This window comes from Paroedura picta, chromosome 4 (genome assembly GCF_049243985.1).
Source record: "Paroedura picta isolate Pp20150507F chromosome 4, Ppicta_v3.0, whole genome shotgun sequence".
NCBI lineage: Eukaryota > Metazoa > Chordata > Lepidosauria > Squamata > Gekkonidae > Paroedura > Paroedura picta.
Window position 1 is genome coordinate 81,771,912 of NC_135372.1, and position 22,736 is coordinate 81,794,647.

The window sequence follows — 22,736 nt, forward strand, 5'->3', positions numbered from 1 at the left end:
TTGATAAGATGATGAAAGGGGGGGAAACCTGTAGAACCTTGGTATTAAACACTGTGTCATGCTAGTTTGACCAAATGCAAAAGTGGAATCTGTGGACCATGAACAGCAATCTGACTTCCTGTCTGGCTTCAGTTGTGAATTGTTATCATACTCCTTCAGCCTGGACTGGAGCACTTAAGCAGTCCTGCTAAATTAATTTAAAGCACACATCCATGTCAAAGATATTTCATGTAAATATATGCATACATAGCTTACATATATGTATGTTATGGTCAGCATTTGTATTACTGTTACTGTTTGAATCCTAATTTTCTTTCGATGATACACGTGTATTAATGTGTGTGGCCAAAGAACATTTTTCTCTCAGGTCATATCAAGTTACATATCAATGAACCTTCAAAAGAGAAGTCATTGTAGCATTTTTGCTCATGGAGAAGACCCAGCATCTCTTTGTTTTTGCAGTGTTTTTGAACGAAGTGCTGATCAGCAAATCTGATTGAATCATCTTATCTGCCTTGCATCCTACTCCATGCTTCAGATTGGCAGTCAACCCTCACTTTCGTATTTTTTTTTAGCAGAGCTTGCAAGATATATAGGCTAGATATCAGGGGGGGAAATTTCACAGTCAGAGTAGTTCAGCAGTGGAATAGGCTGCCTAAGGAGGTGGTGAGCTCCCCCTCACTGGCAGTCTTCAAGCAAAGGTTGGATACACACTTTTCTTGGATGCTTTAGGCTGATCCTGCGTTGAGCAGGGGATTGGACTAGATGGCCTGTATGGCCCCTTCCAACTCTATGATTCTATGATTCAAGTGTATTTCTCCCAAATTAAGTGGGACCCAAGGTGGGGGAGGTCATATTCCTGAGGGTTTATGCTGTAATTGATAAACAGGCATCCATGTCAGAATGGATGTGAAAGATTTTATCAGCAAAGACTCACACAAAAACATCATAACTAAAAGCCAAATTCTTATCTGTTTGGGACACCATTTTAGGAATGATTAATGTCCAGATTACCCTAAACCAGTGGTCCCCCACCTTTCTGAGGCTGGGGACCGGCAGGGCATCGGCCCGCGCCCGCGCGGACCTCGGCTGCACATCGGGCCGCGCCCGCGCTGACCACGCCCGCGCACCACGCCCATGCATCGGGCCGCGCCCGCACTGGCCACGCCCTACATCGTGCCGCGCCCACGGGCCACGCCCGCGCAAATGCACGGCCCGGCCCTGATTCCCTCTCCTCGCCCTCCCACAGTAAGAAGCTTCCCACAGTAAGAAGCAAGCTTGCGGCCTGGGAAGTTTTTTACTGCGGGGGGGCGGGGAGAGGGAGCCGCTGCCCGGCGTTATGGCCTTCGCTGCCCGGCACCGGGCCGCGGCCCGCAGGTTGGGGACCACTGCCCTAAACAACTGATCTGGAAGGGAATCAGTCAAAGCAAGGGTAGACATACACTTGCTATGCTACTGTCATTGCCACCGCATAGGCTTTCAAACAACCTCTACAATATATGCTCACTTATTTGCCATGGATTTTTTTTTGTCACATTGAAATCATCACCCTAGTTCTTGGACAAAAATCTGGAATCACAGATACATCAAGGACTCAACCCTCCATAATATTAAATTACATGGAAAACAATCCAATCCTGTACTGATTTTCTCCAGCCTAAATGCATTGAAGGAGCCTCTTGTGGTGCAGAGTGGTAAGGCAGCAGAAATGTTGTCTGAAAGCTCTGCCCACGAGGCTGGGGGGTAAATGGTGATGACTGGGGAAGGCACTGGCAAACCACCCCATATTGAGTCTACCATGAAAACGCTAGAGGGCATCACCCCAAGGGACAGACTCGGTGCTTGCACAGGGGATACCTTTAGCTTCACCTTAAATCCACTGAAATCAGAACAGAATTTCAGTTCAGTGACACCTTTAAGACCAACAAAGTTTAATGCTGGATATAAGCTTTTGTATTTAATCTTTCTTCTATTGCTTCAGACCAACATGACTACCCCATTGAAATTAGTGAGACTGTAGTAAATGCAGTTGCACTGAGATGCTTGGGCAGCCTGCTTATTCAATGGCCAAACTACACACTTGTGTTTTTAGAGTTCCAGGTTTTCAAGATCCAGTTCCACTTCCTCGGAGCCATACACCAGCTGAAGGGAACGGCTTTTTAAAAACAAAGGAGAAACTAAATGGGTCAATATTAGCACCCTGCTGTGGGGAGGGGAGGATGTAAACACTGCCCCCCACCAGCCATTTTCCCATGCCAAACAGTACTCTCCCACAGTACTATTTCTGAGTGGGAAAAAACTTTGTGTGTTGGGGGAGGAGCCATTCCTCCCCACACAGTGGTGTTCTGAACCCATTTGTGCTCTCCTTTGTTTTTAAAAAAAGTAATTCCCTGCAGCTGCTCTGTGGCTGTAGGAAACAGTTGAATCTGGGGAAACTGTACCCAACTCTTTCAAAACTTGAACATGTAGATTGGCCCTAAACTAGTTTGGAAAGCCACCTCCCCATCCTTAATTTTACACTCCCCAAATGTAAATTTTCAAATATTATATATTAGGATATGTATAACTATAAATTAGGGTGCACAATAAATTCTGCATAACAAACAATAACAAAAATAGGATATTTGGTATATATTGATTTAGTGTATGTGGATTTGGTGTATATGGCTGGGTTTGCAGCTTCCCCATAATTTGCAGGCATGTCATGCATAATTAAGTGCAGTATCCAAAAATCCACCCATCCTAAATATAACCTAAATCCTCCTTTATTGCCATTAAAAATAACAACAAAAATACAAACATTCCATAGTAGCTACACAAAATATCTTTATGTGAACCCAAATATATCTCATTCTAATGTTTTGTGAAGCTTGAGATAGCCCTGTGTATGTATAATGTATTTGGAGGAAGTATAGAAAGTATAAAGATATCCCCTGTGCAAGCACCGAGTCATGTCTGACCCTTGGGGTGATGCCCTCTAGCGTTTTCTTGGCAGACTCAATACAGGGTGATTTGCCATTCCCTTCCCCAGTCATTACCATTTTACAGACCTTGGAAGGATGGAAGGCTGAGTCAACCTTGAGTCGGCTGCTGGGATTGAACTCCCAGACTCATGGTCAGAGTTTAAGACAGCATGTTGGCTGCCTTACCACCCAGTGCCACAAGAGGCTCTGTAGAAAGTATAAATGTTAGTAATAGAGTAGTTTCCACTTATGGAAGCTACTGAAACTCACTTCTGCATGTATGGCTAACATCTGAAGTTTAAAAAAAAATGTTTGCATTGATTCGGTTGTAAAGAGAGTCTCCACACTTGCCTACTTGATCCTGATGGTTGCATAGTATGGATGCAAACAACAGCGCCAAAGACCATAAACCTTAATTGAATTGACTGGGACTTAGTTTTCACGTACTAATCCATAGAGAAGACCTGTGAGAAGTGTTGGAAATTGTTTTGGTTGGTGCTTCAATAGATGAAAACTGTTCAGTGGGTTCACATACTGAACCTACTGATCCATTATCTAATCATAAACTACATCTCTCCCTATTGGCAACATCATAAACTACATTATTCCTGCCATCAAACCTTCCTGCTTCCTTTGCAGGGCTTGGATCCTCAAAATGTTTCCTAATTCTTATGCAGCAGATTAAATGAATCAGTTAGGACATTGTATTTCACAACCACTTAATTTGGAAAATGTAACTGTGACTAGATCCATGATTTTTGTAAAGAAACCTTCGGATAAGAGTCATGAAATGGACGACAACTGTGCTCAAATAGTTCTTTCTGGTGAATTGGCAATGAAAGCTTCTATATTTGAGTCAGGTTTCTGCGCAGCTCTGCACATCTCTAGAGTCGGAATAAAAATTAATAATAACCATTAACAATAAAACAACAGATGCCGAATGGGCTCGCGCAAGACATGTTTTGCTCTCGCGTTTGTGTGGCTTCCATAGTATCTGCGTACAGCTGACGTTACTTCAGATGCATTTCGGGGCTCAGCCCTGGCATAGAAAACGCGTTCCTCAGTTAAGCCCCACTGGAAATTCAGCCGCGGAGCCAACTCTCGGTTGTAGGATGATGCCCCGAGGTCACGCGCGGGAGCGGGGGTTGCTTGAAGCCGCGCTCCAGTCCCTGCACCCTCTTTCGGGCCCTGTGCGATCAGACGAGGAAGAGTTTCTGTTTATGTTGCGGGCTCCGGTCGGGGGAGGGAATATGACCGAAGGAGCCTTGGCAGGGGAGGGGCGCCCTCAGCTGTACCGGCCGCGTCGGGCCCGGGGAGGGGGAGGGGGAGGGGGAGGAGGAGGGGGGGGAATGGCTGAGGCTGCCTCTCCGCGTCCGCCCCCCCCCTCGCTTCTCCTTTCCCCTCCCCCACAATGCAGTGCGCGCCGCGGCTGACATGGCGGCCGGCCCAGACTGAGGCGCTCGCATCGGGGCCTCCAACTGCCGGAGCAGGATATGGAAGGGGACGCGGCCGGAACATCCCTGGGGTGACAGCCAGGTACTTGTGCCCGTGGGGAAAGGGACCGGGGAGATTTCCACTCCCGCTCCTTTGCGCCTCCCCTCCCCGGTCTCTGCTGCCCGCTCCCTGGGGGTGAGGGGATCACCAGAAGGCGGCGCGGCCGGGGGCTGGCTGGCTGGCTGGTCTGCGTCGAGGGCCTTCGCTGGCCGCCGGGCGCCTTCTCCTTCCCTCTTCCCCTCCCTCCCTCCGTCCCTCCCCGTCCCACACACGCTCTCTCCAGAGTTTTCAGCGAAGGGGGCGGCTGCTGGATCCCCCCGTATTGTCAAGCGTCGTCCCAGTTCGGGTCTTGGGACCGGCGGCTTCACTTTCGGTTCCCTGCTTTTGAGGCGCTCTGTGTGGCGAAAACGGGAAGTGTGAAGATAAAAGGGCCTTTGAGGACTCTGCCGCGAGCGACCACATATTTGGGAGGGCGGAGTTGTTCCGAGGGTGAAGATCTGCTCATTCGAAGATTAAAAGACAAATCAATAAAGCACCCCCGGCCACTGCTGGGCGGCTGGAGACGATGGCTATTTGTTTTTCGGCTTTCTCGAAACATGTAGGGTTCGTTGCCGGAAACGTAGTGCTCTGGCGGAGTTGTGATGCCTTGATACCAGAGTCATTTGATAGCTGGGGAAGTTCTTGCGCTGAGAGGCTTGACAAGAATACTTGGAACTGCCTCCCTGAATCCTTAGTGATTTGTCTTTTGGACTCTGAGGTTACTGACTTCAGTGCCCCTGCCAGCCTCAAAGAATTGCCTATGACAGTCTAGTGGAGTCAATATGAGAAGTCAACATTTTTTTATTTATAGAGTTCTGTCAGTGCAAATTATGTAGAGCAGTGGTCCCCAACCTTTTTATCACCGGGGACCACTCAACGATTGACAATTTTACTGAGGCCGGGGGGGGGTAGTTTACTCCTCTACTCTCAACCACTGCCCTAACGCTCTCTGATCGCTATGGTAATGTTTAAACATCCCTTCAAAATAAGATATAGACACACCACAACAATGAACATAAGGAACATTTTATTTTCATGGAAATTTTAACTCATGACAATGACAAATCAATGGGAACCCTGAGCTTGTTTCTCTGCAACGAGATAGTCCCATCTGGGAGTGATGGGAGACAATGACACCCGAAGTGCGTTGTAAAGGGCCGGGGGGGGAGGGGGAGAAGGCGTCCTTCGCGGCCCACCTCCAATTAGTCGACAGACCACATGTGGTCCGCAGCCCACAGGTTGGGGATCGCTAATGTAGAGTGTCTCTTATGGGGAAAAAATTAGATCCCTTCCCCAAGGAACTTAAATACAAAAGAATGGTATGTGTGTGTGTGTGCCCTGCTGCTCCCCCAGTATTTTGGTATGGTGGTGCCATGGGGGGGGGGGGAGAAAGCAAAACCGCCGCTTCAGGAGATCTCCAGGATAAATTGGTTTCTAGTTTTTGAGTGATTACAGGGCTAATCATTATTTACACTCTGTTGCTGGGCTTCAGAATAGCTTTGCTCTTCACCAGAGCACATGTTAAACATACAGCTTGTTTGTACATTAGCCTGCTGTGTACATCACAGAAGTCCAGTGTATACACCATGGAAGCATGCTGTATGGTGTTCAAAGTGACTACTTTGCTTATTGCAAGAAGGAAGTTGATACATTGTATAGTTGTGTGAAACTTGTGAGGGTGCCCTGACCAATTTTGTTGTCAAATTAGAAGCAGGATCATTTTTGATCCTTGAATGATTATAGTTTTTTGCTTTTCCTTGTGTCCATGTTTGATCTTATTATAACATCTTAATAATTTTTGGATAACCGTTGGAGCTATCACAGTTCCACAGGGCTGCAAGATGGAGTTCTTTTATCAGGCCTTTGATTGAGGCAAGAGCTGGAATATCCTGCTCCCCCCCCAGTCTCCCCCCTTTTAGGAAGTGATTATTGTGACTGACATCAGCCACCAACCACAAGTTATGGGCTAGCTGATTGGGCGTGTAGAGTGGGAATTCACGAGGAGATTCTATGCCGCCATTGTTGTTTTGTTAGTTAACTATTAGCTCAAGCAAATGGGGGCACAAGTGGTATAGCTCAAGCAAATGGGGGGCAGAAGTGGTATTCTCTTCAATCTTGCCTGTCAAGGGAAGAGGAATGCATTGGGAGAGGAAGATAATGGAGGTGAATCACTGGCTGCGTAGTTGGTGCCGGCAGGAGAGATTTGGTTTCTGGGACCATGGGATAGGCTTTCTTGAGGAAGGCCTACTAGCACCTGATGGACTGCACTTATCGAAACTGGGGAAGAATGTGTTCGGCAGGAACCTGGGGAGATTCATCAGGAGAGCTTTAAACTAAAGCCACTAGGGGAAGGAGACGATCAACATAGGGAGTGTATGGAAGGAAAACGATCGGAGGCAGCCCAACCGGCAAGGCCAGCTCATAGGGAACCAAAAGTAAAAGGATTCAGTTGTCTTTATACTAACGCCCGAAGCATGGGCAATAAAAAGGAAGAGCTGGAACTTCTCATGCTGATGGAAAGGTATGATCTAGTAGGCATCACAGAAACTTGGTGGAATGATTCTCATGACTGGAATGTAATGGTGGATGGATATGAACTGTTCAGAAAAAACAGAATAGATCGAAGAGGTGGAGGAGTGGCACTGTATGTGAGGAAAGGGCTTACCTGTCAGGAAATGCTAGTGAAGGAGAGCATATCTGCAGTGGAAAGCATCTGGGTGAAAATAAGCGAGGGGAAAACAAACAGTGTGGTGGTTGGTGTCTGCTACCGACCGCCTGACCAACGAGAGGATGTGGATGCTGCACTTTGTGAGCAGCTTGAGAAAATATCCAGGACCTTGTCATCATGGGTGACTTCAATTTCCCAGATGTGTGCTGGGAAACTAACTCTGCGAAGCGTCCTCAGTCATGCAAGTTTCTGACCTGCCTGGCTGACAATTTCATTTATCAAATGGTAGATGAACCCACAAGAGGTTCAGCCATACTGGACTTAATACTGACCAACAGGCAAGAGTTGGTGGATGAGGTGAAGGAGGTGGGGACCCTAGGGGGAAGTGACCATGTCCTCATTGAATTCCTTTTGAGATGGGGAGCCAAGGAAGCTTGTAGCCAGACGCGGATGTTGGATTTTCGTAGGGCAAACTTTAATAAACTCAGAGACATGATGAGTGTCATACCATGGACGAGAATGCTGGAAGCGAAGGGAGCATGTGAAGGGTGGGCGCTACTCAAACAAGAGCTATTGCATGCTCAATCAATGACTATTCCAGAAATACGAAAACACTGCAGGAGCTCTAAGAAGCCTATTTGGATGAACAGAGAACTTCAAGAGGAACTAAAAAAGAAAAGGAAAATGTTCAGGAAATGGAAGGAAGGACAGAGCTCTAAAGAAGAGTACCTACAGGTTACTAGGCACTGTAGATCAATCATCAGAAAGGCCAAAGCTGAGAGTGAGCTACGATTGGCCAGGGAAGCCCATTGTAACAAGAAAAGATTTTTCAGTTATGTGAGGAGCAAACGTAAAGTCAAGGAGGCAATAGGCCCACTGTTGGGTGCAGATGGACAAACTCTAACGAAAGATGCAGAGAAAGCAGAAAGGCTTAGTGCCTATTTTACATCAGTTTTTTCCCACAGATCAAAGTGTTTAGGCACATCTAGAGATGGCTGTAGCCAAAGGATAGTGTCTGGGTGGCAGGTTAACATGGATAGAGAGGTTGTCGAGAGGCATTTAGCTGCACTGGATGAGTTCAAATCCCCTGGTCCAGATGAAATGCACCCGAGAGTACTCAAAGAACTTTCCAGAGAACTTGCACAGCCCTTGTCCATCATCTTCGGAACCTCTTTAAGGACTGGAGATGTCCCGGAGGACTGGAAAAGAGCAAACGTTATTCCGATCTTCAAAAAAGGGAGGAAGGATGACCCGGGAAACTACAGACCAGTGAGTCTGACCTCTGTTGTGGGGAAGATAATGGAGCAGATATTAAAGGGAGCGATCTGCAAACATCTGGAGGACAATTTGGTGATCCAAGGAAGTCAGGATGGATTTGTCTCCAACAGGTCCTGCCAGACCAACCTAGTTTCTTTTTTTGACCAAGTAACAGGTTTGCTGGATCGGGGAAATTCGGTTGATGTCATTTACTTGGATTTTAGTAAAGCTTTTGACAAGGTTCCCCATGATGTTCTGATGGATAAGTTGAAGGACTGCAATCTGGATTTTCAGATAGTTAGGTGGATAGGGAATTGGTTAGAGAACCGCACTCAAGAGTTGTTGTCAATGGTGTTTCATCAGACTGGAGAGAGGTGAGTAGCGGGGTACCTCAGGGCTCGGTGCTCGGCCCGGTACTTTTTAACATATTTATTAATGATCTAGATGAGGGGGTGGAGGGACTACTCATCAAGTTTGCAGATGACACCAAATTGGGAGGACTGGCAAATACTCCGGAAGATAGAGACAGAGTTCAACGAGATCTGAACACAATGGAAAAATGGGCAAATGAGAACAAGATGCAATTTAATAAAGATAAGTGTAAAGTTCTGCATCTGGGTCAGAAAAATGAAAAGCATGCCTACTGGATGGAGGATACGCTTCTAGGTAGCACTGTGTGTGAACGAGACCTTGGGGTACTTGTGGATTGTAAACTAAACATGAGCAGGCAGTGTGATGCAGCGGTAAAAAAGGCAAATGCCATTTTGGGCTGTATCAACAGAGGCATCACATCAAAATCACAAGATGTCATAGTCCCATTGTATACGGCACTGGTCAGACCACACCTGGAGTACTGTGTGCAGTTCTGGAGGCCTCACTTCGAGAAGGACGTAGATAAAATTGAAAGGGTACAGAGGAGAGCGACGAAGATGATCTGGGGCCAAGGGACCAAGCCCTATGAAGATAGGTTGAGGGACTTGGGAGTGTTCAGCCTGGAGAAAAGGAGGTTGAGAGGGGACATGATAGCCCTCTTTAAGTATTTGAAAGGTTGTCACTTGGAGGAGGGCAGGATGCTGTTTCTGCTGGCTGCAGAGGAGAGGACACGCAGTAATGGGTTTAAACTTCAAGTACAACGATATAGGCTAGATATCAGGAAAAAGTTTTTCACAGTCAGAGTAGTTCAGCAGTGGAATAGGCTGCATCCAAGAAAAATGTGTATCCAATCTTTGCTTGAAGACTGCCAGTGAGGGGGAGTTCACCACCTCCTTAGGCAGCCTATTCCACTGCTGAACTACTCTGACTATGAAAATTTTTTCCTGATATCTAGCCTATATCGTTGTACTTGAAGTTTAAACCCATTACTGCGTGTCCTCTCCTCTGCAGCCAACAGAAACAGCATCCTGCCCTCCTTCAAGAGACAACCTTTCAAATACTTAAAGAGTGCTCTGTCTCTACACGAGGAAGTAGTTCTAATACTTTAATAGGCAGTGCATCAAATCCTGGGATTAAATGAACAACATGTAAAAGGAACAGCAAATGGGGCAGCGGACTGGCTAAATCGAAGAGACGTAGAGTAGACCACTCAGAGTGGAAATTCAATCAGCAGATTCCAGATTGGAATCACAATGATGGACTTATCTGACACATCAGAGAATTGTCTGGTGGACTGGTTTATGTCCAGATACAAGGACAACAAAGCAGAGATGACAGATTCATTGACTCAAGTGTGGCCTCAGGGCCTACTGTATGCTTTTCTCCTGATACCAAAATTGAGCAGGGTGCTCAGCAATGTCAGGGAAATGCGAGCATTTCTGCTACTAGTAGCACCTTGTTGACCAAGAAGTTCTTGGTCCTTGGACCAAGGTGGGGCAGCCTTGGCTTGCTAGGAGCACGGGCAAAATCAGGGTTCACTGTGGCATCCAGACCCTCAGTGGCTAAAGCTGACCGTCTGGAGACTGAGAGGAAAACACTAATGAATGCTGGAATTCCTAATGATATTGTTGACATCATTTTGAGGCCAGATGAACAACAACCAGATGTATTTATAATTATACTTGATTGACATTGAGGAAATGGTCTAGAAATTGCAGAGTCTGTCTCAACAATCCTTCTTCTAAGGACATTTGGGGTTTCTACATGATGGAAGAGGTGAAGGTCTTAGATCAAACATCCTAAAACACCAGGTGTCTGCCCTAGAGGCAATCTTAGAAGTTACGGGCATTACAAATTACAAATAATGAACTAATTTGTAAATACTTGAAAGTTGCCACGCAGTTAACACTTCCTGTCTAACACAGATTTCCTATGTGGAGTCTTATCCAAAGTGCTGTTGGCACTTTTAAAACATCCTTTTGAACCACTTAAAAGAGTGGAACTAAAATACCTATCATGGAAGGCAGCATTCTGATTGCAATTACTACAGCTAGAGAGGTGTCAGAATGGGAAGCTCTATCAAATTAGAGCTTCCCATGCATGTTCCATAAGAATTCAGTTGTACTCAGGGTGGACCCCTGATTCATACCAAAGATTAACTCAAGGTTTCATACTGATTATAATTCCCTTTTTTCCTAAGGCTTCAGTGCCAAGGGAATGGCACAAGCTGGGTGTGAGGAGGGCATTAAAGATATATCTGTACAGAACTAAAGAGTTTCGTTTGTCAGATGCTGTGTTTGTTGATCATGACAGTACAAATTTAGGGAATAAGGTGTTTAAGAGTATCACTGCAAGCTGGATTAAAGCACCGAGTCATGTCTGACCCTTGGGGTGACGCCCTCTAGCGTTTTCATGGCAGACTCAATACGGGGTGGTTTGCCAGTGCCTTCCCCAGTCATTACCGTTTACCCCCCAGCAAGCTGGGTACTCATTTTACCAACCTCGGAAGGATGGAAGGCTGAGTCAACCTTGAGCCGGCTGCTGGGATTGAACTCCCACCTTCATGGGCAAAGCTCTCAGACGGCTGCCTTACCACTCTGTGCCACAAGAGGCTCTTTTGCAATTAGGTGGTGCATAAAACAGGCCTATGGACTTTAGTACTGAAAAAGCCCACAGGCATTGCTGCACTTTCTATCAGGTTAGCAGCTACGTCTGCAGCCTTTCAGACAAGAGCTTGAAGAGATATGCAGAAGAGACAAGCACTTGAAGAGATATGCAGAATGGCTACCTGGTCTTCTCACTTAACGTTTGTTAAGCATTACAAAATTGATACACAGGTATCAGAAGGAATGTTGTTTGGCAGGAGTGTCTTGAATCAGGTGCAAACCAAAAGATGTAACATTGAATAAGAATGATCAGTATATGTTACCCACCCGAGGTTAAGCTGTTCTACATAATCATTCCTGGAGGACTTTCCTCACTGAAGGAAAACGGACAATTGGCTTACCTGAAGAATCGTTCTCTTCAGTGGGGTGAAGTCCTCCAGCATATTTTCCCACCACTGGTATTAGTTCATATATTTGCATGTTATGTTGCAGAGTTGTATGAAGGAACAAAAGTGCTACTATTGTTATGAACTTACGTACCTTAAACAAGTTTATTGTGGAGCTTTTGGGCTGTTGTATGCCTGGAGAAGGTCAGCCCACTATAGTCCAGTAAAGGCATACTAATTTGCTTAGCCCTGCCTGGAGCGAGTGGAGGCATGACCTAACCATTTCTGGAGGACTTTACCCAACTGCAGAGAAGGATTCTTCAGGTAAGCCAACTATCCATTTTCAGAAAGTAGATATTCCCATATCAGAAAATGAGACTAAACCTAAACTAATAGCTGAGTTTTCTAGGCATCTAGGATGATGAAACAAGATTCAAATCCTGTATAACCCTGAAGACCAACAAGATTTCCAGGGTATAAGCTTTCAGGAGTCAGCAATACCCTCTATCAGATATTTAAGGTGCTACTGGATTTGAATATTGGTCTTCTGTTGCAGAACAGTTTGGCTCCCCCCTGAAACTAGGATGATGAAGGTTGTGAATTTCATATGTTAAAAAAACAGCTTCTGGTAAGATGTTTTGAAAACATAGCATGTAAAGGCATAACTGTTTTGTAGTTATTCACTGCATTCCCATTTTAGACATTAATTGTAACTTGTGATTTTTTTTGTTTTATTGTACAAGCATGAGAGCTTGCAATGTGAAGAGTCTTTATGCTGAACCAAGAAAATGTACAAGAATGTTTAGGCTGTATATGAGGACATGTTCATGCACATACATGGTATTTAGGGAGCAATCCTAAACAGGCCTACTGAGGAGTAGGTCTCATGTCTGTCATTGACACTTACTCTTAGGAAAGTGACCTTGGGATTACAGCTTAAACAAGTTATTTTGCTATTCTCTGGTATCATAAATTCAGCATGCAAGTGTAATACTTGACCCATGCTAATTTCTATCCCCAGTTACTGTTTGAAGGACAGGGTGTTGGTACCCAGCTGTGTATCATTTTCTGAGCTAAGCCACCATTGCTTAAAGCATTAGTTTGAGTAAGGAAAAGTTATGTCAGAGGATACATGCCTTTGGAACCCAGTTCTTTTTTCACTTGCATGTCCCTCCCCGTACTGTAAATTCTTCATGCATTTGATTGTGACTGGGATCTTTCTTCTTTCTGTGTGAAAGAGAAACCCTGCGCCAACTTTCCCTCCATGAGGCTCTTGCACATATACATTCCACTTGCCTACTATAGAGAATGGTGATCATTGTGGCTGAAAATTAAAGGTTTCAGTGAAGCTTTGTGGCATATAAATTGGAACAGCAGTTTATATATCACCTTGAAAAGTGCTTTCAAGTGGGAAGTAATTTGGGAAGGGAAGAAAAATGACTAGGGATCTTACGTTAAGAACGTAAGAAGGAGCCCTGTTGGATCAGACCAATGGTCTATCTAGTCCAGCATCCTGTCTCACTCAGTGGCCAACCCCTGAATGAAAAACAAAAAGGGAACAAAAAAACCAACCTGAGAGCAAGGCAGGAACCCAAGGTTGAACAAAAAAATAGATTAACATTAAAATACAAATATTTATTATAAAGTGTACATTAAGAAGATTAAAACCAACATTAAAGCCAAAGAATTAGAAACTGTGCAATATTGCACATATAGTCTCAATGGTTACACATGGTATGATCATAGACCAAATGTGTTTCAACCCCGAGAGTCTTCATTGGTGGTCAAATAATATTCTGTGCACACATATGATACAGTATTACAACAAGAATCATAAAATGTGAGGTTCCCAACAACATAAAATAATTCCAGATGTGGTGCTCCCAATTAAAAATCAAAGTTGTCAAGAACCATCCTGAGAGTGCATCCTCATGTGTAAAACAAAAGTGATTTTCACATGAGGATGAACACTCAGGATAGAACCTTGGCCTTGAACAGAATAATACTATTTGACAACTTTAAATTATAACCTTGAATCTATCTCCCTTTTATACTCTCTGTGTATTTCCTTTTCTCCATCGAGAAACGATTGCCTTTCAGTTTCATTAGATGCCTTCAAGTTCTAGAGGGGAAGAAATTTCTCCTTCTCAGTTGCTTCCACCCTATGCATATTTTTATACACCTCTATGATGTCTACACAGTAGAGCAGGCTTTCTCAATCAGGGTTTCATGAAACCCTGAGGTTTCTTGACGGCCCTGCAAGAATTTCCTGAATGGGTGGGAATTGATTAATTCTGTGTGTATTTTAAAAATTTGTTAAACATTTATCAGGTGATATGACTATATATGATCATGTGGACCCCCTCCCAAAATGGTCAGTGATGGGAAGGGGAGGGGCCCCAGGTGGGCATGTATGCAACTATGCTTACCAACCATATTCTCTACAAATGCAGCACTTCTGGGTGTTTCTCAAAGGCTGAAGAATGTTTCAGAGGTTTCTCAATGTTAAAAATGATTAGAAAGGCTGCTACAGAACTATAGAGGGGTATTACAATATTGACCATTTTATTTGCAGCTCCTTTCCTAGTAACCCCTAACAGAGTTTGCCTTGTTCACCACTTCAGCACACTGGGTTGACAAATTCATTGAGCTATCCACTACAACCCCAGGATCTTTTCCCCTCTCATTCTCACCAAGTTCAGCTCCTATTATTCTTTTGTGAGTTTTTGTCCCAGTGCGCATACGCTTCCCAACATTGAACTTCATATGCCACTTTGTTACCCACTCATCCAGTTTGTGGAAATCATCTTGGAGCTCTTCACAATCAGCCTTAGTTTTCACCGTCCTGAATAATTTTGTATCCACTGCAAACCCGGCTACTACACTACTCAGTCCTATTTCCAGATCATCTGTACACAGCCCGTGGCGCCACGGGCGCCACGGACTGTATAAAAGACTAAGGGGTAGTGGGGAGGAGTTAGGGCGGGACTGGTCCGGGATAAAAACTCGGAGGGGCCAATCAGGAGCCGCGAAGCGGCTCCTGATTGGCCCCTCCAAGTGTCCATCCCGCCCGAAGCAGGCAATGGGGAGCCACGCGAAGCGCGGCTCCCCATTTCCTGCTTCACCCGCACAGCGACAGGTGTCATAGACGCCGCGAGGCCGCTCCGCCGGCTGGGAGAAGGCTTCGGACAGCCTCGGGGGCAGATGGGCCTGGGCGGGTGGGCCTGGCCGCCTTCTCTCCGCCGGCGGAGCGGCTTCGCGGCGTCTATGACGCCGCGAGGCCGCTCTGCCGGCGGAGAGAAGGCTGGGGAGAGCTTCGGGGGCCGTTCGCCGTTCGTTTGGGGAGGGTGGGGGTGGTGGGAGCCGGCCTTCTCTCCGCCTCTGAAGCGCCCTCGCTGCAGCGAGGGCGCTCCGGAAGCCGAGAGAACGCCGTTCGCCGTTTGGGGAGGGTGGGGGTGGTGGGAGCCGGGCTTCTCTCGGCCTCCGGAGCGCCCTCGCTGCAGCGAGGGCACTCCAGAAGCCGGGAGAACGCCGTTTGCCGTTTGGGGAGGGTGGGGGTGGTGGGAGCCGGCCTTCTCTCGGCCTCCGGAGCCCCCTCGCTGCAGCGAGGGTGCTCCGCAGGGCGAGAGAACGTCATTCTCCATTCTCGGGGGGAGTTGTCTAGCGCCCATTTTATAACAGTTTAAAATGGGCTTGAAATCTAGTTTATGAATAAAAGAGTACCAGCCCCAATACGAATCCTTGTGAGACCCCACTGCTTACTTCCCTCATTGTGAGAACTATCATTTGATTCCTATACTTTGATTCCTGTCCCAAACAGTTTTTAATCCATGACTACTAAATTTACTCAGGAATCTTTGGGAAGTACTTTCTTAAAAGTCCAGGTATATTATGTCTACCAAGTCACCATTGTCTACATGCTTATTCACTTTCTCAAAGAACTCCAAAAGGTTGGTGAGGCAGGATTTCTGTTGGGCATGCACCATTCTATTTTTGGTTAAATAAACAAGTTATAACTGTCTGGATTATGGCATAGACTCTTGAAGAAGCATTGCTTCCAAAATTTATGTAACACTGATTTGTACAATAGTAATATCAGAAAATTTACATTGTGAAAATGTCTGCAAAATTTTGGCATGGCTGCTGAGAGCAAGTTTATCCGAGAGTGTAGGCCAAGGACCAGGAGTCTCATATCTTTTCACACTCCTTCAGAGGTATGAATGAGCCCTCATACAAATTGGTTTGAGACAGTGTTTTGACTTTTCCTTATTCCAGTTTGCTCAGGAGCCCTGAGCAAACTGTGACCAAAATGTGGCTTTTCAGATGCCTATAGAAAGGGCATCTGGCAGGGACTCATGGGAATTATAGTCCACGGACATCTGGAGAGTCACAGTTTGGCCACCTCTGCCCTATTCTATGGAATGAGATACTGTAAACAAACAAATGGAAGCAAAAATAAAAAACAAAGGCAATTTGGTATCAATACACACAGAAGATCTGAAAGTCTATATGGCTTTGAAAACATGCATGGTTGACAATAATACCTTTTAAAGTTCAAAAGAGGAGTTCTGGGGTGATTTATTTATTATTCTATTTACTAGCAAGAAAGCCCGTTGCAAGCTGGAATGTAATGGGCACTAGGACCCAGAGGACACCGGGCGGTGCAGGTCTCTCTGTGTGTCCCTCTAGCTGTGTGTCTCTTGGTGTGCCTCGCAGCAGGAGGCCTAGCAAGTAATGAGGGCTTATTCTTAGGAGGGAAGAAGGGCTGGTGTGCAGTTTGGGGGAGCTCTCTGTCTCTCTTTTCCTCTGTCGCAGCAGGGGTGGCTCTGTCTCTCTGTCGCTCTCTGCCTCCATCGCAGCAGGAGCGATAGGAGGGAATGTGGGCTCGTGTTTGGTCTGGCAGGGCTCTGTGTGTCTTCTCTCTGTCTCTGGCGCGTCTGAGAGGAATGTGGCTAGCATCCAGGGAGGGAGGACGGGAGGTGTAGGGGCAGGGCCCTATTCCAACTTGGACAGCCGGACACATCCCACCCCCCCAGGCTGTTTCACAAATATATAGAGGAACCATGGATGGAATAGGATATGCCAGCCTTACCTTGGGGGCTCATCTTCCATCTTCTGAAGTAAACATTAGCAATTTGACTACACAAAAGCAGCACATGCAATGCAACAGAAACAGTTTCAATGAGTTAGACTTTCTCAGGCATAACAGGTGACAGTCTCTCCCCACCCATTTTCAGCTGACAAGACACGTTGGCTAGGTAATATGCTATAATAGCCCATGGTTCACCATGTTGAACACTGCTGTCAGACCTAGCAATAACAGTACTGCCAACTCACCCAGATCCAACTGCTCATAGAGATAATCTGTGAAAGTGACCAGAGCCATCTCTAACCCATGGCCAGGCCAAAAGCTGGATTGAAATGGATCAAGAGCCAATGTTTCTTCCAGGAAACTGTCACTGTTCTGCGACCACCTTCCCCAGAAATGCCAAATGTGAAACTGGGTGGTAGTTGGCTGGGTTGGATGGATGTAGCGATATTTTCTTCAAAAGTGGCCTAACCACAGCCTCCTTTAGTCTATCTAGGAAGGTCCCTGACCTCAGGGACAAGTTAATAATCTTCTGGAGAGGGACCTGAATCTCTTCACCGCCAACTTTCACTAACTGTGAGGGACATGGTTCCAGGGGACATGTGGCAGGCCAAACAGCTGCATCAACCTAGGTAGGCAAATTGTGGCAAAATGACAAGATTTTCTCCATTAAAAAGGTGGCAAAAGCCTCAGAGTTGACATCCAATTGTATATTTTGGATTGTCCTGCCACTAAGGACATTAATGATTAATCATTTGAAATAACGGGGGGCATGCGTTAGCAGACGCAGTAGAGGCCACAAAATATTCTATTTTTGTGGTCTTTACTGCTATCTCATAAGCATTCATAAATGTCTTATAAGATGTTCTTGCAGCTTCTTTGCATGTTTTCTGCCAAACTCGCTGTAGCCATCTCAGTTCTTGTTTGTGCAGCTCTTGGGTGTACCTTAGAGCTTGGGATGAGAGTAAAGAGAGCATCGGTGGACAGCATCATAGATGGCTTCGGAAAGACAGCTGTGCTAAACTTCCACTAACTGACCATGGTCTGACCATGGCACCCTAGTGGACTGTATCGGACCAATATGTATCCACTTCAAAGATCAAGTCCAGGCTGTAGCCTGCTTGATATGTAAGACCAGTAACAAGTTGGATGAGCCTCAGTGGTGCCATGGTTGATACTAGGTATGAAACCTGCTGGGAGCTGTTTTTTTTTCCCATGTGGACATTGAAATCCCTCAGGACAATCATCTTTGGGGAACTGCAAGACTCACCCGGCTACCAGCTTTAAAGGTTCAGCAGGGCATCTGCTGAGGCATTAGGTAATTTATACATCAACCTAATGGCCAAATTCTCCTCTGAATCCTACACCAGGCACACAGGGGAGGAAGACACTCTCATATTCTTGGGTTTTTTCTTCGCACAATCCCTGGAGGCAGGAAATTGATTACACTTTCTATCTCTGGGGGAAGGAAGAACCCAACCCTAGTCTTTTTCCTGCCTCTGCCTGAGAGCTCTTGAGATTTCCCTTTAAGGAGCTCCTTTGGTTGCACTTTGTTTTTCTCTTTTTACATGTGTACCTTTTTGTGTACTTTCCCCTTTGTTTAAAAAACATACTTTGTTCATTCTTCTGGCCTTGCCTTTCCTGAGGTCATTTGTCTTTTGTCTGTTTTTTCAGTCATGACAGCTGAAGTATCCAACCATGGGACCTCCTCTGAGAGGTACCAGGCTTCCAGGACTACTTCTGTCAGGAACTTCTTCTGGATGTTTAGACCGAATTTCTTTTGCATTAATTTCATCCAATTGGTTCTGGTCCGTTCCTCTGGGGCAAGAGAGAACAACTCTTACTTGTCTCCTCTCCAGGCTAAACAGACCAAGCTTTCCCAACCTTTCCTAATATGTCTTAGTGTCCAAACCCCTCACCATCTTTGTTGCCTTCCTCTGGATGTAGTTTGTCTACATCCCTCTTCAACTGGGGTGCCCAAAAACACAGTACTTCAAGTGAGGCCAAACCAGAGCAGAGTAAAGCGGCATAGTAAAGGTAAAAGCATCCCCTGTGCAAGCACTGGATCATGTCTGACCCTTGGGGTGATGCCCTCTAGCGTTTTCATGGCAGACTCAATACAGGGTGGTTTGCCAGTGCCTTCCCCAGTCATTACCGTTTACCCTCCAGCAAGCTGGGTACTCATTTTACCGACCTCGGAAGGATGGAAGGCTGAATCAACCTTAAAGTGGCATAGGCACCTCTAAATTTTAGGGCTAAGGGATCTATGTCTATGCCATGTACTCTGATATCTGAGATGTGTGTTTCTTGTCCACAGCTTATATATTGAATGACTGTAGAGTTCCTTGATAGCCTATCTTCCCATATCTGTATAAATTTACTGTACCAACATATATCTAATATAATGGAACAGAGTGATCCTTTGTCTTGCAGGTGAAACTTAAAGATACTGCAGTTCTGCGGATGATGATCAACTAAATGGTTTGATACTACTGTGACATTTCTACATGTGATGTTTTTGTCTTCTCAGACAATCAGCCAGATTCCCTGCTTAAACAGAGGATTTAGCACTGTCAAATTGTAGCAAAATTACATTTCAAGCGGTTTCAAGTGATAGGTGAAGCGGGTCTTTTCAATAATGGAAGAGGGCAAGAGCTCAAAAAGTGGAAATCATGAATCAAGAATAGCTGTCCACATTGTCTGTGAGGAAAGTAAAACAACCAGACTTGCAACCAATCAGAATTCTAAACATAACAAAAATGACAAATCTATAAAAGAAGCCGTTAAAAATGCTTTGAGTGGAAACAGTAATAAAAAGTATAAGCAAAATGAAGTTTGTACTGAAAAGTCAGGGGGAAACAAATCATGTAAGACAAATAGTGGTATTGATGGATGTAAAGACTTGGGGTTAGACCCTCAGGATCAAAGATACAGCAAAACAAAAAGTTTACCAAATTTACCAGCAGAAGAGGAAAACCTGGAACCTGAGTCAAGAGATCAGCACATGGATGAAAATTCCCTGAGCTCCCATCTTTTAGGGAATGATGCCAGCAGTGAAATATCAGCAACTGCAGAAAGAGAAACTTCTGAACTGGGAAATCCTTCAGGAGATGATACATCCAAAATTATTATGAATTGGCCTAGTGACTCAGGAAAGAGAGTTTTGGATCAGAAACCAAAGGAGCACAAGTCTGAAGACTCATGTGAGTACTGAATTCAGCTTTTTAAATGAAGTCTGAACTATGCTCAGTTATATACTAGCAAAAGCATAGGAACAATATTAGTTTTTATAGGTTTCAACTAACTGCAAGACCATTAAAATACTATTTCTCTGCATATTAGTGCAAATTATGACTCCTATTACTATTCTCAAATAATGCTATAAGAAATATCTCAGTTCACGTATTCAGAAAAGTCTACAAATAAAAAACCAACACAGCAGGCAAGAGGAAAATGTCTTTCTGTGGTGTTTCAATTATCCATTTCAATTAAAGCAGTGTTGTTTTTAAGTGAGCTATTGCAAAAGGGGATTTCTCCATTGGCAGTCTGGAGTGGAACAGTCCATTCTTCCTCATCTATATTGCTGCAGTAGTTTTATTCATTCATTCATTCATTTGATTTCTATACTGCTCTTCCATATGGCTCAGGGCGGTTTACATACAACATGGGGGATACATGGAACGAATTAATACATAATACATAACATAAACAAATACAGCAACAACTTTGGTGGGAAGACTTGAAACTTAGAAGCCTGGGCTGGAGAGAATAGGGATGTCTGTATATGTCATCATCTGCAACCCTAATATTATTAAACTTTTAAAATGATAACAGGAACTCTGTATGTATTTCAATCTTTGCACATTTCTGTGCTTAGGTATACTTATGTATTAAAAAATGAAAGTATTTGTGTATACACTGTCCTGAGCCTGCACAGGAAGGTAGTATAAAAATAAATAATAAAATAATAATGATAATTTTGCTTGTTTCACTTTATGTTTAAATTCGTCTAGAAATAAATGTTAATCAGTTTCATTTCCCTCATCTCACTAGGTAAAATGAAGAATACTGATTCTGCTAAAGAAACTAATTCTGAGGGTGATTATTTAGAAAGTGTCACAGTCATTGATGAATCTACATTGATGGCAGAACAGCAGCTAGGCTTGAAACAAGCTGAAGAACGACTGCAAAGAGATTATATCATCCGCTTGGAAAAAGTTAGTAGTGAATATGTTTTCTTGGCTTTGTTTCTGAATAGTTCTCTTCTGGCACAATTCTAAAGAAGAATTAAACTAGTTACTGGACTTCTATAAAGTTGTGATAGAAGTACTGGAATTTAGTTAGAGAATTCGCAAGGGTTTGGAGGGAGGTCTATTATTTTCCCCTGAATTCCTTCCCCCACACTGATTCTTCTTTGTCTTCTCCTGGCAGCTCCATATCCTATCCTCTTTCCTTTCTTGCTTCTCCCCTCACCCACCACCCTTTCTTTTGTCTGCCCCCACCCAGCTTTCAGCCAAAGTAGTCTTTCTTTCCTTTCTTTCTTTCCAGTGGGGAGCCAAAGTAGCCTATCTCGTTCTTCTTTCGTCCATGTTTTCCTCACACAATCTTGTGAAGTAATTAGTCTGAGAAAGAGTTACTGATTCAGGGTCACCCAGCCAAGCTTCCATGGCAGAGTGGAAATTGAAATCTGGGTCTCTGATACTCTAACCATTATACTTCCCTGACTTTCAACCTGTTATGCATGTGCTCACAATTATTTCCTTAGTCATCATGGAAAACACAACATAAGTATCTGCTAAATTTTAAATGTTTTTTCACCACAGAGATCTCCTGAGTATTCTAATTGCCAGTACCTATGCAAGCTGTGCTTAGTTCACATTGAAAATATCCAGGGAGCTCACAAACATATTAAAGAAAAACGCCATAAAAAGAATATCATGGTAAGTGTCTTAGAATAAGGTTTGGAGTTTCTTATAAGTAATGTGTTTTTGAGCACATGATCTAACTTGTAAAATTATCATGGGTCAGCCTATGAAATCTGGCTGAAATCAAGATTAAAACAATAACAGAACTGTAATATGCCAGTGTTGTTCATGCCTTCCCTCTTATATATCTATGGAACTCAGGGCAGCTTAGAAAACAAATAAAAATTTTAATTGGGTTGGGCAGGTGTCCTTTAGGAAAATTCTGCATATAACTGAAATACTAGGCTTTGTGATTCCTGAGACATGTTCATAAACAACACTGCTGTTTCTAAATTGGAGGGAGGAAATTGATCTGTGAGTCATTGGTGTATCAATACTGTCTAATTGAGAATCTCTGGGAAGTTTTATAGAGAGAGACAAAAATAGGTTACAAGACTGAATGTTGCAGTGCTTCTACAGGATAATTTTCTTTGAAAGAGAAAAAATGCAAAACCATATTCTGGTATTGTATTGTGAGATGACTGGAGTTTTCACAGCCATGCAAGGATTCTCAGACATCTTTACTGCCTAGCATGAGAGGATCCATTGCTGTTTAATGTCATTTTCATGAACTTCCCCTCCCCTGAAAAGTTATTTCTTTATGTATTTACTTGGACATTTCTATCTTGGTTTTCTCCCAAAGACACCCAAAGCAATTTATGAAAAATTACAAAATTTAAACAAAGATAACAGAAACAGACATTGACCAAGAGATTGTGTCTCTGGCTACTCCCAAACTAAGTGCCTACAAATAAAGGAGAAAAAACCCTCATATGTTATTTAGCTGCTGTTAACAGAATATTCCATGCTTATTCTCCTGGTTAGCATTTGACTTCTAAGGTCATAATAAAATAAATAAAAATTAGATCAGATACATTTTGAAACATAACAGTAACAC

At 44.3% G+C, this 22,736-nt stretch overlaps 1 protein-coding gene across 3 annotated transcripts in view; it reads left to right on the forward strand.

Annotated features, from left to right (window-relative positions):
- The first annotated feature begins 4,351 nt into the window (after positions 1 to 4,351).
- Positions 4,352 to 22,736, forward strand: part of TUT4 (terminal uridylyl transferase 4) — a 53,106-nt gene continuing 34,721 nt past the window's right edge. For 2 of the 3 annotated variants that reach the window (XM_077333735.1, XM_077333737.1), the window contains exons 1-4: positions 4,352 to 4,499; positions 19,308 to 20,077; positions 20,928 to 21,091; positions 21,698 to 21,814. In XM_077333735.1, the coding sequence (XP_077189850.1) occupies positions 19,513 to 20,077; positions 20,928 to 21,091; positions 21,698 to 21,814 (846 nt within the window). In that variant the 5' untranslated portion in view covers positions 4,352 to 4,499; positions 19,308 to 19,512. The remainder of the gene's footprint in view (positions 4,500 to 19,307; positions 20,078 to 20,927; positions 21,092 to 21,697; positions 21,815 to 22,736) is intronic. The other variant, XM_077333736.1, reaches the window with a different exon arrangement.